This window comes from Bombina bombina, chromosome 3, assembly GCF_027579735.1.
Source record: "Bombina bombina isolate aBomBom1 chromosome 3, aBomBom1.pri, whole genome shotgun sequence".
NCBI lineage: Eukaryota > Metazoa > Chordata > Amphibia > Anura > Bombinatoridae > Bombina > Bombina bombina.
This window is the reverse complement of record NC_069501.1, coordinates 566,631,899-566,645,500: the sequence shown is the minus strand read 5'-3', so window position 1 is coordinate 566,645,500 and position 13,602 is coordinate 566,631,899. Positions and strand designations below refer to the sequence as shown.

The window sequence follows — 13,602 nt, the reverse complement described above, 5'->3', positions numbered from 1 at the left end:
GCTGCGCCCACTGTAGAGAAACAGAGAAGCACAAATGAGAAGTTGACTTGTAATCAGTGACATGACAGACAGAGTCTCTTTCTCTATAGGACTTACCCTTCCTTTGTCTGGTGAGATTAGGGCAATCCTTTACTGTATGTTCTGTACTAGCACAGTACATGCAGAGGTTAAATTGTTTACGGCGAGCTTTCTCCTCCGCCTTGAGGGGACCCTTGATGAAGGCGATCTCCATGGGCTCCTCTGTTGTTCTAGAGGGTGTAGCTGTGCTAACATACTTCTTCACATGGTATTCTGGGGTACCTCTTTCGGTTTTCCTTTCCCGAAGGCGTCTGTCTATAGCTATGCAAAGCGATATCAGACACTCCAGGCTAGTGGATATAGTGATCCGTGCCAGCTCATCCTTGATGCTTTCGCTGAGACCCATTCTGAATTGGTTTTTGAGCGCATGCTCATTCCACAGTGTGTCAGGGGCCCATCTTTTGTACTCCGCTATGTAGTCTTCGACGGGGCGTCTACCTTGTCGTATACCCCTAATAGCGGTTTCGGCAGTGGCTTGCCTATCATGATCCTGGTACAGAAGAGCCATTGCAGAGAAGAACGAGTCCAATGAGTTGAGGATAGGATCATTGGACTCATAGAACGTATTTGCCCAGGTTCTTGCCTCTCCAGAGAGGTAGGAGATAACAGTGAGTACTCGTATACGATCATTCGGATACGTTTTAGGTTTTAACTGAAAAAATAGGTTACAGGAATTCTGGAAATCCCTGAAACGTGCCCTATCCCCAGAGAATTTTTCAGGGGGGCATATCTGTGGTTCAGGCAGTTCACTTGTTTCTGCTTTTGATTGCATTTGTTCATTGATGAACTTACGGAGTTGCTGATTTTCAGCCTTGATCTCTCGCAATCCTTGGAGCATGAGATCCATGTTCTGAGACAGGGTGCCAACCCTGGACGATAGCTCACTTAAATCCATTATTTTCTCAATAGGCTGGTATGCAATTCTTTTTTGAGGCTAAGTATTATGTAAGGTTCACCAGATTTAACTAATAGTGAAGCATGCAACCTATGAGTACCGCTCAGTCTCACACCAAACCTTTAGACTTTATGCAAGCATAAAGTCCAGTTTTTGCTCATAGACGTGAGGGGACTAAGATTTAGTCAAAAAATAGTGGAGGAGCAAAGTGTGTTCAAAGAGGTTAATGAGGAACAAGATACCAGTGATTTAATAGTCTCACAGGAGTAAGGAGTTAACTGAAAAGATAACCACAGAGATAGATGTGAGCAGATATAAGTTAAGGATGCTTATAGAGACTTTAGGATAGTGTCAAGGTATGTACCTAAGCAGGATTAACTGTCTTAACTGTTAGGCTGTTTGTATTATCAAGCAAGACTGATAGCGTGCACAGAGAGTTCAACTTATGCATTAGACCTTTTAGGTAATGCCGGTAATTGCAGCAATACAGATATTAGACAATAGCTAAAGTTCTTATACAGCTTGACTTATAAGCATATACTTGCGTTTTAGTTGCAAGGTTGTTTGGCAGGCCTCCTGAGAGTGGTTAGAGCGGTGCAGATAAGCGGTGATTCAGTGTAGCTGGAAGGCGTGCTGCAGATGCAGCGTGTGAGTGTTCACAGCGTAGAGGAGAGCTGCGGTGCTGCAGAGTGAGGCTCCGTGTTCCGTGCACGGCGTTATCCAGTCAGAGTGAGAGGAGCTGTGTCTTGCTGTGAGAAGCGTGATGGCAGCTTCAGCTGCAGCCTGGATTGAGTTTAGGTAATGGTTGTAACTGTATTCCTTCCACAGTGTCAAGTAAGAGAATGTGGGCTTTAAGTTTAATTTGAGAGTTATATAACTTCCAGAGTATTTGTCTTTGAGAAGGCTAAGCAGAAAACTTCTGATCTCTTTTTGAACCTTAGGAATCAAAATACTTAGCACTGAAACAGGATGAGGAGGGGCTTTATATAGACTTTCAAGGGATGCCTTAAAGGCACAGAACGGAACGTTACACCGTTTGACATCTTGTAGAGATAACAGTGCATCCAAGCACATCGTCAGGGTCATTCTCAGGGCTTTTCTAGCTATGCAAGTCTCCCTAACATCAGCATATTTCTCACTACATAATAAACTGTTATAATAAACCCTTCTTAGACAAAATGGATGCCCAAGACAAAATGGCAACTAGGACAAGATGGCGTCAGTAATGCTAACATATCCTAACAGCAATGCTCCTGCTGTTTTCCAGGAATTTATTAATGATGTCCAACGAGATATGTTACAACAGTGTGTTCTGGTGTACTTAGACGATATCCTCATACACTCAACCACACTCAAGGCTCACTGTTCTGATGTCACAGGGGTACATGAGAACGGTCTCTTTTTCAAGCTTGAGAAATGTGAGTTCAAACTCAAGTCACCTTCCTTGGTTACATAATTTCCGCTGTAGGGTTCTCCATGGATCTTGAAAAGTTATCTGCAGTGGCCTCATCCAGTTGGTCTTCGGGCTATTCAACATTTTTTGGGCTTTGCCAATTACTAAAGAACGTTTATTAAAAACTTTTCTTCCTTGGTCAAACCTATAACAGTAAGCAAAATCTTCCAGCGCACCCGGCAGCAGTGAGACTTAGTCACAAAAAACACCAAGCAATTGAAATAAATGAATACCTGTTTATTGGGAAAGTCCTTCACATATACAATGATGCACAATGTTGTCCCACAGGTAGGATAGCAAAACAGCAAAAGACAGGCAGCAAGGTAGAAAAATATATATAAACTGGTCAGACGCGTTTCCTTGTATTACATCCTCAGTGACCATACTTACTACCCATGATACACTGCCTTAAATACAAGTGAGCTGTTAACTCACAGCAATCAATTAGTCAATTAAAGTGAACTTGATACTATAAGGCAGGTAAGCATAAGCAAAGTATGTATTTTAAACTTCAAATTTATTTGTCCTGTCATAAATACTCAAATGAACAATTAAATTAAAAGACATAATAAATATTCTAAATGTAAAGATATAACATGTTTAATTAAATACCAATATAAGTATTAAACTGAGTGATAATAGTAATAAAAATAAAATTAATTATTAAATAATGTCTTTTAATCTGAAAAAATTGTCAAAAATCACTAAAAATGTATTTCAACAATTATGTCGAAATAAGTGAACATTGTAAAAATAAACTAAATTATACTATTGATCTACAAAAAGTTTTACATCCCAATCAAAGTTTAGACCTGCTGGCACCCTGGTGCCCAACTGAAAAATCCAGTAAACTTCTCTTTTACTGAGAGCAATACCTCTATTGCCACCTCTTGGATGCCTAGGAATCAGTTGGATCGCCTGGAATGTCAGCAGTGAGCTGTCAGAGTGGTGATATTTTTTGAAATGCAGGGAAATAGGCGTAGTGGACTCTGGATCATCAATTGAGCGTAAATGCTCTAAAAAGCGATCTTTTAACGCACGAGTCGTTTGTCCTACATATTGCCTATAGCACCCTCTACAGGTCAAAAGGTATATAACGTAGCAGGAATTGCACGTCATATGTTCACGAATTTCAAATATCTTTTGATAATTCGTAGATGTAAAAGTAGTACCAAAAGATGCAAAAGCACAAGACTTACACCTTTTACTTCCACATTTATAAAACCCAGGTTTAATAGAGAGCCAGTTTTTTTGAGTTTGTTGACGTGGTAACATAGAGGGAGACAGCATGTTTCCCAAGGTTTGTGCCTTACGGGACACAAAGCAAATACCCTCCCTAACAATATCTACCAAACTTTCATCAGTGGTCAATATGGGGAGAGCTTTCCTGATTATGTCACAAATCTTGCCATATTCCATACTGTAGGAAGTAATAAATTTTAGTTTATTAAATTTGTCTGAAGCCTTAAATTTGCCTGACACAAATAAATCTGTTCTGTCTAATTGATCAACATCACTTTTAGTTTGGAGTAAGGCTGTGCGTGAATAACCTCTCATGACTAATCTGTCGGTCAAATCACTAGAGTGTTTTTCATAACTAGTTGAACTTGTACAATTACGTTTAATTCTCATGTATTGACTTTTAGGAATGGATTTGATAGTATGATATGGATGACATGATTTGGCATTCAAAATTGTATTTCCAGCCATTGGTTTTCTGAACAACTCAATCTCTATGCAGGATTTTTGAACATTTGAATGTAATTCAATATCCAAAAAAGGAATTGAATGTGTACTAATTTCCATGGTGAACTGTAAATTAAGTGAGTTGTTCTGTAAGTATTCGAGAAACGGGTCAAGGAGGTCTCTAGGACCTTTCCAAATCAACAAAATATCGTCGATATAGCGACCAAAATAATGGATATAATCCCTGAAGGGGTTCCCATCTCCATAGACGTGGGACAGCTCCCACCAACCCAAATATAGGTTGGCATAGGAGGGGGCAAATTTGGCCCCCATCGCCGTCCCACGCCTCTGGAGATAGAAATCCCCCTCAAACAGAAAATAATTATGGGTCAGCAAATAGTCAACTGAGACCTCAATGAACCGCTTCAATGCAACATCATATGTAGAAAAATTGTCCAAAAAGAATTTGATAGCCAAGGCTCCCTTGTCGTGAGGAATACAAGTACATAAAGAGACCACGTCAATAGTAACGAACATATAGTCCTCCTGCCAAACTAGGCTCTCAATTTGTCTGATAACATCAGACGTGTCTCTTATATAACTCATAAGGCTCAAGACAAAAGGTTTTAAATACCCATCTATCAATTCAGAAAGTGGCTCATTCAATGAGCCTATTCCTGCCACTATGGGTCTGCCAGGTGGACTGGTGGCGTGTTTGTGAACCTTCGGCAAATAATGAAATATAGCCGAAACAGGGTGCTCAGTATATAAGAAGTCAAAATTAGCCTGTTTAATAATGCCATCACTCATGGCTTGCTCCAAAATAATCTTCAATGCTGATTTAAAATAAAATACAGGATTACTTTTGAGTTTCTCATATACCGAGACATCCAAAAGTTGTCTGTAAGCTTCACTTAAATAATCTTGACGATTAAGAACCACCACCTTACCACCTTTGTCAGAATTACGTATGACAAGTTCATGCTTATTTTTTAATTCTTGAATAGATTGAAATTGTGCTTTTGACAGATTAGCTCTATGGTGTTGTTTCTCACTTTCAGTTAAACTTAGTTTTTTCAATTCTTGTTCGACAGTTTTTTGAAAGACTTCTATGGAATTGGATCTAGATTTAACTGGATAAAACTTTGATTTACCCTTCATTTTTGTTATATCCTGGGTAGCCCCAACAGGATAAGGGTTAAATACCAAGTTTTCTCTATCCAATTCCATTAAGTCCAAAATAGAGCATTCCTCAGAAAAATCTAGACCACATCTAATGGGAACTGGTCTCTCCTCTACCACCACACCCTGAGTATCTTCAGTGACTCCCAAAAAATATTTTTTGAGAACAAGCGATCTCACAAATCTATTGAGATCTACCACCGTATTAAAAAGATCAAAGTGTGTGGTAGGAGAGAAACCAAGACCCAGAGATAAAACCTCAATTTGTGTTTTAGTTAAAACACAAGAAGAAAGATTAATAACATTATTAAGATTCATGCATATTTCTGCAACTGCGTTGCTCTCCTCCTCTGTGGGTACCGCCTGGGCTTGGGTATCTGATCCTGACTTGAACTTCCCTGACCTTCCTCGTCCCCCTCTGCGTATTTTTTTCGGCGTGCAGTGGACTTCTGTTGGTCCTTCCCGTTTTTTGACTGTGAAACATTGCCTGTGTTTAATGCAAAAGATGATAGTCCTTCCGTGACAGTAGAGGCTTCAACAGATGTCTCAATGTCAGAGGAGTCATAGTCATATTCAGTGTCAGTATCTGCAAATCTCACTTTTTTATTATCAGAACCTCTGCCCTTATAGGAACTTCTGTATCTCCTTCTTATGTTTGTCACTGTCCATTTATATACTTTATTTGACTCATAGTCCTGTTTATCTCTCATTATTTTCTGTTTTTTAAAATTCCAAAGATTAATCTTAAAATCAGAAATGACCTGTTGCAATTTATTATCATATTTTGCAAAATCTGGATTATCAGAAAGTGGACGTAAATATGACTGTAATTTCTGTTTTTCATCACTCAATTCTTGACGCAAAGATTTTTTATATTCTATAAGTAGATCAATGAGTGCTAAAGAACACTCTGTAAGAATATTATTCCATTTATCAATGAAACCTTGATCTGACACTTGGAAAGAGGGAAATTTTCTGATTCTAAGCCCTCGTGGTATTCGCATTGCTTTTTTATACATCTGGAAGCTTTTAATATCCATCTCAATTCTTGTATCATTTTTCAATAGAGAATCCATTTTGAAAAAAAGACTGTCCAGATTAGAATTTGCCTCCTTTTCCATAGTGTCAGAGTTAAAAAGGTCTTCAGTGTCACTTATTTCTTCAGCAAATTGCTGCAAGACAAATCCCCCTGCTGCCATGTCTAGCTGTATAAATCCTTATATTTTAAATATGTTTGCTTAGTGTTTGTATACTAGAATGCTTCTTATGGTGTGTTATTACTTATAGCATGAGCTCACATGAGATTATATGCTGTGATGTCTGTATTAATATACAAAGGCACTCGTAAACTGCTATATGTACTGCAGCTATTTCTTGGGTAAACACCTCTTCAGTGTGTACTACGACTTAAAGCGCTGTTGATTATATATTGCCAGACATTTAGAAAATAACACAGTAAAATCCGTGCAGCTTACCCCTCAAAAGTGATGGAGATCCAAATCCGTTTCAACTAGGGAAAGCGCTCAGACTGTAGCTGTGTCTCGTTTTCCCAATACTTTCCCAATAAACAGGTATTCATTTATTTCAATTGCTTGGTGTTTTTTGTGACTAACTCTCACTGCTGCCGGGTGCGCTGGAAGATTTTGCTTATTGTATTTTCCTTTGAGCGTTGATGGAGCGCCCAGCTTCCCTTGCACCGGAGCATTGTGAGTGAAACAGGATACGTCATCGGACGTCTAGTGTGTGTTCACTACGTGAAGAGCGTGAAGAGTGTCACGTGAGTGTGAACAGACACAGCTACAGTCTGAGCGCTTTCCCTAGTTGAAACGGATTTGGATCTCAAACCTATAACAGACATGACTTATAAAGAGAATTAAGAGAATTAAGGCCTTTAAAAGAGTCTAAAAACTGCCTTTGCTGCCACCCCAGTTCTGGCTCATCCTAACCCTGCGCTGCCTTTCATTCTAGAGGATGATGCATCTGAAACAGGAGTAGGCCCCCTCTTTTCTCAATGTCCTATGCCTGAGGGTTCCTTGCATCTGTGTGGTTTCTTCTCTAAGAAATAGTCCCCAGCAGAGTGCAATTACAAAATTGGCGACATCAAATTACTATCCATAATTTTGGCACTCAAGGAATGGAGGAACATTCTTGAAGGTGCTAGTGTACCAGTGCTCATCCTCACTGAACACAAGAATTTGAGTTACCTATCTGAAGCTAAATGTTTGTTCCCCCGACAGGCCAGATGGGCGCTATTTTTGTCTTGGAGAATATTAGGGCTGATGTCCGCTCTCGACAATTTCCACCTCTCTCCAAGGAGGACTCTGTACCCACTCCAGTTATACCTCCTGACCATATTTTAGCCACCATACATACCAATTTGACTTCTCCCTTGGTGGAGGAGATCTTGGCTGCACAAACCAATGACTCTCCAGAGAAAACCTAGTGGCAAGTGCTTTGTACCTGACAATCTTTGCACCAAACTATTGCACACTTACCACTATTCTAAAGCCACAGGTCACCCGGGCAATAACCAAATGATTTGGTCTGTCACTCGACAATTCTAGTGGCCATGTCTTTGTTCTGATGTTGCTGCATATGTTACCTCCTGCTCAGTCTGTGCACAGAATAAGACTCCTCGACATCTTCCTGTGGGTTTTCTCCAACCTATTGCCAATGGTGAGCGTCCTTGGACACATCTATCCATGGACTTTATTGTCGACCTGTTTCTAATGGCAATACTGTTTTCCCTTATGGTTGTAGACCGTTTTTCCAAAATGTCACATTGCATTCCCTTGAAGAAGCTGCCTACCGCTGAGGAGGTTGCTTCGATTTCCACCCGTAAGGTCTTCTGTTTACATGGGTTACCCAAGAATATAGTCTTGGCCGGGGTAGCCAGTTTGTCTCCAGATTTTGGCGCTCTCTTTTGTGCACAAATCGGGATCCAGCTTTCCTTTTCCTCGGCCTAACACCCTCTGGAACAGTTTCCCTGTTGCTGTGTCTCAGATCACCACAATAACTAGTCTGACCTGTTACCTTGGGCGAAATTCACTCATAATAGTGCTATCAATGCTTCCTCCTAATTGTCCCTGTTCAAGGCGAACTATGGATTTCAACCATCCTTGTTGCTCGATTCTTTCATGTATTCCAGCTTTGGAGGAGCATCTCCGGCAACTCTGTTCCACTTGGGTGCAGATTCAGGATTGCCTTCGTTGGTCAATGCAGTGCCAAAAGTTCCAGGCTGACCGCTGGGATCTACCTGTGCTTACCTACCAAGTCGGGGAGAGAGTTTGGCTGTCTTCCCACAACTTGAACCTTTGTGTGTCTTCCAATAAACTGGCTCCCCGTTATGTTGGGCCTTTTTGAATACTCTGGCATGTCAATCTGGTTGCCTACGCTCTTGACCTTCATTCTGCAATGTGCATCTACAATGTTTTTCACTTCTCCCTCTTGAAACCATTGGTTTGCAATTGGTTTACCACTGTGTTGCCTCATCCCCATCCTATTTTTGTTGACAACCATGAAGAATATGAGGTCAGCAGCATAATTGACTTTCATATGTCCAGAGGTTGCATACAGTATTTTTTTCACTGGAGAGGTTATGGTCCAGAGGAGCGTTCATGGGTTACCTCCTATGATGTTCAGGCTCTCGCCCTCCTCTGTGCTTTCCCTGCCCGTTTTCCAAATAAGCCTTTTTGTCCTCCCGTGGGGGAGGGGTCTTTGAGGGAAGGGTACTGTCAGTGTTTCACCCTGACTTCAATAGTTATTTGCTGCTTTTTATCTTGGCTGCAATTTTAGACTCACCTGTCTTTTCTCCTTACCAGTAGCAGAGTGTGTAATGGTGCTCACTACTCCCAGGCACCCTCTTATGGCCAAACTGGAGAATATCATCAGAGAGAGACAGGTTGCAGTCCATGAATGATGATGTCATCACTCTCTATTTAACTGCCTCAGTCCTTTTTGCTATTGCCCTTGCGTTGTTTCTGATCTCTCTGTGCGTTTCTATTTTCCTGACTCTGTGTATAACATGGCTTGTTCGACATCCCTTTTGGTTCCAGAGCCCTGGCTAGTTTTTGACTTTGCTGATCTTCGTGTTCTTGACCCCGGCTCATCTTACTACTCACTTTGGTTCCTGACATGGCTCGTCTGACTATCTGGTCTTGCTTTGACTCCTAGCTTGTCATTTGGTTTTTGGGCTCGTTTTTTTGTTATTTTTTCAATAAATGTGTGATTAACTTAGCATTTTATGTCTCTGTTTGGTTCCTGGTACTCTGACAGGAACAAACAAATATAGCAATAATACCAAGATCAGCATTAGACTGGTCAGATTACTGGTGGTAAAACCATAGCCTGTTTACAATACAAGCATTTAACACTGGTGAGAAAGTGTTCAGATGACCTAGATTCTAATGCAGCTTTAGGGACAGAATCAGAAGGCTCCATAACTGCAGACAACTAATAAAAAGGTTAAATTAAAAGAGCTCTTGAGGAAAGGGAAACACTTACCTACCTCTGAAAGTAGCTCTCAAAAACTTACAAAACCAAAAACTTTAAAGCAAATAGGCGGTAGGACTCAGGACACCTGACATCCAGTTAGCGTATTAAAGACGAGAGGGAGCACACGTCAACCTGATGTCATATAAAGAAGAAAGAGTACAAAACTAAGTAATCTACTATGCTGATGCACGCAGACTCAAAAGCATGTCAAAAAATGTAAGTGCACATAAAATCCTACATATGTCTAAAAACGTATGCGTGCGAAAACCGGGAAACTACCAAAATATATGTAACTGTCCCAAGGCTATATACTAAATATATTAAATATATAATAGAATTACCTAAGAGGCTTATACAGTGCCAAAAAATAAAAAATATAGTACTTACCAATGGGCACCCCACTACTGGTGGAAACCATTAGGAGGTCAAAACCAGTGCTGAAACATAACAGAGGATCTGGAATAGGAGAATATCGACAATCCAACAGGAAGAAGCAAATACAAGTCCCTTCGACACTTGTGGAAGGCTTGTGACTAATTTCCCACAGGTGAAAAATATGTCACTACCCATACTTCAAATACATTTCTCCATAAAGAACTGCACTCTGAGGGGAAATGGTCCTCAACTCAATCTGAGAATCCCTCTAACTAAAGAATCAAACTGTACATCTTCATTCTTCACCTTCCTCCAGCAGAGACAAAGACAAGACTCATTTACCAGTGAGGTGGGAGGGGATTAATAGAGCCCTTGGGGTTTGGGAATATTTGCCTCCTCCTAGTGGCATCTAAGAGTAAATCCTAGGAGTATTGGATTGTGGACTCTCACCACCTGTATGAAAGAAATGTTTATTTTCCATTGTTCTCTCCAAGTATTGGGTTTTGATTTACCGACAGATATAAGAGCATTTGTGTGTTAACAAAGTGCTAAAATAAAGAGATCTGATTTTAGCTGCAAACTGAACCCATTTTAATAGGTTGTGGTTTTAAAGCACAAACCCAGCTATTTCTTACACACACAAAAAAAAACTGTTTTCGGTGTTCTCTGTGAAACATACAACTTATCCTGCCATCTTTGTTTTGTACTTTTAGGATATGGTGACTTATTATCTGAATCTAACTTATGCCAATAAAGATTCCCCAAGATGGGAGAAGGAATATCGTCTAACAGAAGCATTCCAGGTTCCTGATGGATCTGCACTATCTATGCACAATGTCCTTGAAAAAATATCATCTGACCCTTGTTACCTACAAAAGTATTATGAATATAACTCTGTCAACTATGATTTAGTGACCTGTGGGCATATCTGTAGAGTTGACCACATATGCTCCATCCGAGAAGTGGACTTTGCCAAGTATAATGAGTGTTTAAAGACCGAGAGCTCTTCTCATAGGCCTACTCTTGAAATAAGCTTGATGTGTATTGTAATCAGTGTATATTTACTCCTGTTCTAAGCAGTACTTGTGTACACATAGGTAATTCATTTAAACTTATGATTTGTTGCACATTTATTTGAAAAAAGTCTTAGAAAATGTAAATCTGCTACTTCTAAATTTAAAGGGATATGATTTTTTATTTTTATTAAGAGTAAGGTACTGCATATACTTGTAAACAGCTTTCTAATTTACTTCTATTATCTCATTTGCTTTGCTCTCATGGTTTCCTTTGTTGAAAAGAATACCTAGGTACGCTCAGGAGCTGGGAGCTAGCTGCTGAATGTAGTCTGCTCATATATGTCTGTTGTAATTGGCTTACAGATTTATTCAGCTAACTCCCAGTGGTGCATCGCTGCTTCTTCAAAAAAGGATACCAAGAAAATTAAGCAAAGTTGATAATAGAAGTAAATTAAAAAGTTGTTTAAAACTGTATGTAGTCTAAAAAATATTGAACAACCAGTTAGCAAAAACCTAGTGGACATAAATTAATCAGCATATGTTCTATACACTGCAGATCCGATAAGCAAGCAAATATATATATATATTACAGTCTTGGTCTACCTATAAATATGTTGATATGTTTATACATAGGGTGACTATATTGCCGCTTTAAAAAGGGACACAAGAAAAATATATATGTCAGGGCTGTTTAAAGAAATGTTTTGTATAAGAACCCTGACATATGTATTTTTCATATGTGTCCCTTCTTAAAGCGGCAATATAGTCACCCTATTTATACATTATTTGTATATCTAAAATTAGTAGGTCTTGAAGATACTAAAGTAAGTTTTCAAAGGTATTAGTATCTCTTATTTGTAAAGTTACATTTTACACTGTCCTATAAAAATATTCCTAAAATCCATCCAATATTGTGTAACCTATTCTTGTCCCATTTAGTGAGTCACTTTTCCAGTAAAACTGACAGCCTTAATAATGGATGTATTAAATATACTGTCATGTGAAAGTATTTGTCCTAGATTTTTTATCACACTGAATGGTTTCAGATTGTCAAACAACATGTAATGTAATACAAAGAGAAGCTGAGTAAACACAACATTCAGTTTTTAAATTAAAATTGTATTTATTTAAAGAAAACCAGTTTTCCCATATCAACTGGAGATCACATTAACTGTGGGGAAATTTTGGCTCACTTGTCTTTGCAGAACTGCTATTTAATTCAGCAACATGGATGCTTTTTTGAGTATGAACTGCTTGTTAAAATCCTGCCACATATTTTTTTTCCTACCTCAAGTAGCCACTATTCTGGGAATCTCTAAATATCCCTGATAAGAAATACATATGGCTGAAAATATATATCTAATATGACTGACATACACAACATGGCTGTAGTTTTAAAATGGAGAAGGGTAGGTGGCTAAACTGTTTGACCCCATCAACTACCTTGTTTTTCTTTTGTATTTAAAGGAGAACAATCTAATTGGACTGTTTATTATATGGAAGTACAAAAGTTTACTAATACCAGCTGGTCAGATGAACAATTTGATTTTACAACTCCAAATATAGTAATATTGCTGGTGAAGAGAAAAGAGCTGAAGGGGCCGATTTACTAAATGTCGGACGGACATGGTCCGCTGTAATGGATCATGTCTGCCCGACATCGCTAAATGCCGACAGTATACGCTGTCTGCATTTAACATTGCACAAGCATTCCTAGTGAAATGCTTGTGCAATGCCGCCCCCTGCAGATTCACGGCCAATCGGCTGCTAGCAGGGGGTGTCAATCATCCGGATCATATCTGGTCAGGATAATTGCTGTCCGCTGCCTCAAAGGTGGCGAATGAGTTACGACCGCTGCTTCTAAAACTCTTGTTTCCAGCGATCTGGAAACTACGGGGGTAGATTGCAGCATCCGCTGCTTCATAAATCTTCCCTGAATAGTTTCTTCTGTACCTATAGTCTACATATAATATTTTGACATTAAAATGGGGTCTTGTAATACCATCTTACAAAAAAATAGTTACAGTGAATGTTAACTTTGACAAATGTGTGCCCGGTTTTTAAAAATCCTATTGAAAACAGGGGCACTTTCTTTCATCAAGTTAACATTTTACCGGTTTTATTAAAATACTTACCTTTTCTTCTTGACAGCCGGACCAGTGATTCCCCCGCTTGCCGCGCGTCTCTTCTTACTACAGAAATGAAGAATCCAGCTTCCTCCAATCACAGCTTCCCCCCCAGAGCAAACATTGCCTGAGGTCATGCCGTAATTGGAGGAAGCCGGATTCGTTATTTCTGACCTATGAAGAGACGCGCGGCAGGCGGGGGAATCGCTGCCCCGGCTGTCAAGAAGAAAAGGTAAGTATTTTAACCGAACTGCTGAAATGTAAAATTTGATGAATGAAAGTGCCCCTGTTTTTAAT

The 13,602-nt window shown here is 39.5% G+C and overlaps 1 protein-coding gene across 1 annotated transcript in view; it reads left to right on the top strand.

The window, feature by feature from the left end:
- Window positions 1-11,239, top strand: part of LOC128652433 (acid sphingomyelinase-like phosphodiesterase 3b) — a 150,252-nt gene extending 139,013 nt beyond the window's left edge. The window contains exon 13 of the mRNA XM_053705372.1: window positions 10,877-11,239. Coding sequence (XP_053561347.1) covers window positions 10,877-11,239 — 363 coding nt within the window. The remainder of the gene's footprint in view (window positions 1-10,876) is intronic.
- Window positions 11,240-13,602: the final 2,363 nt, after the last annotated feature.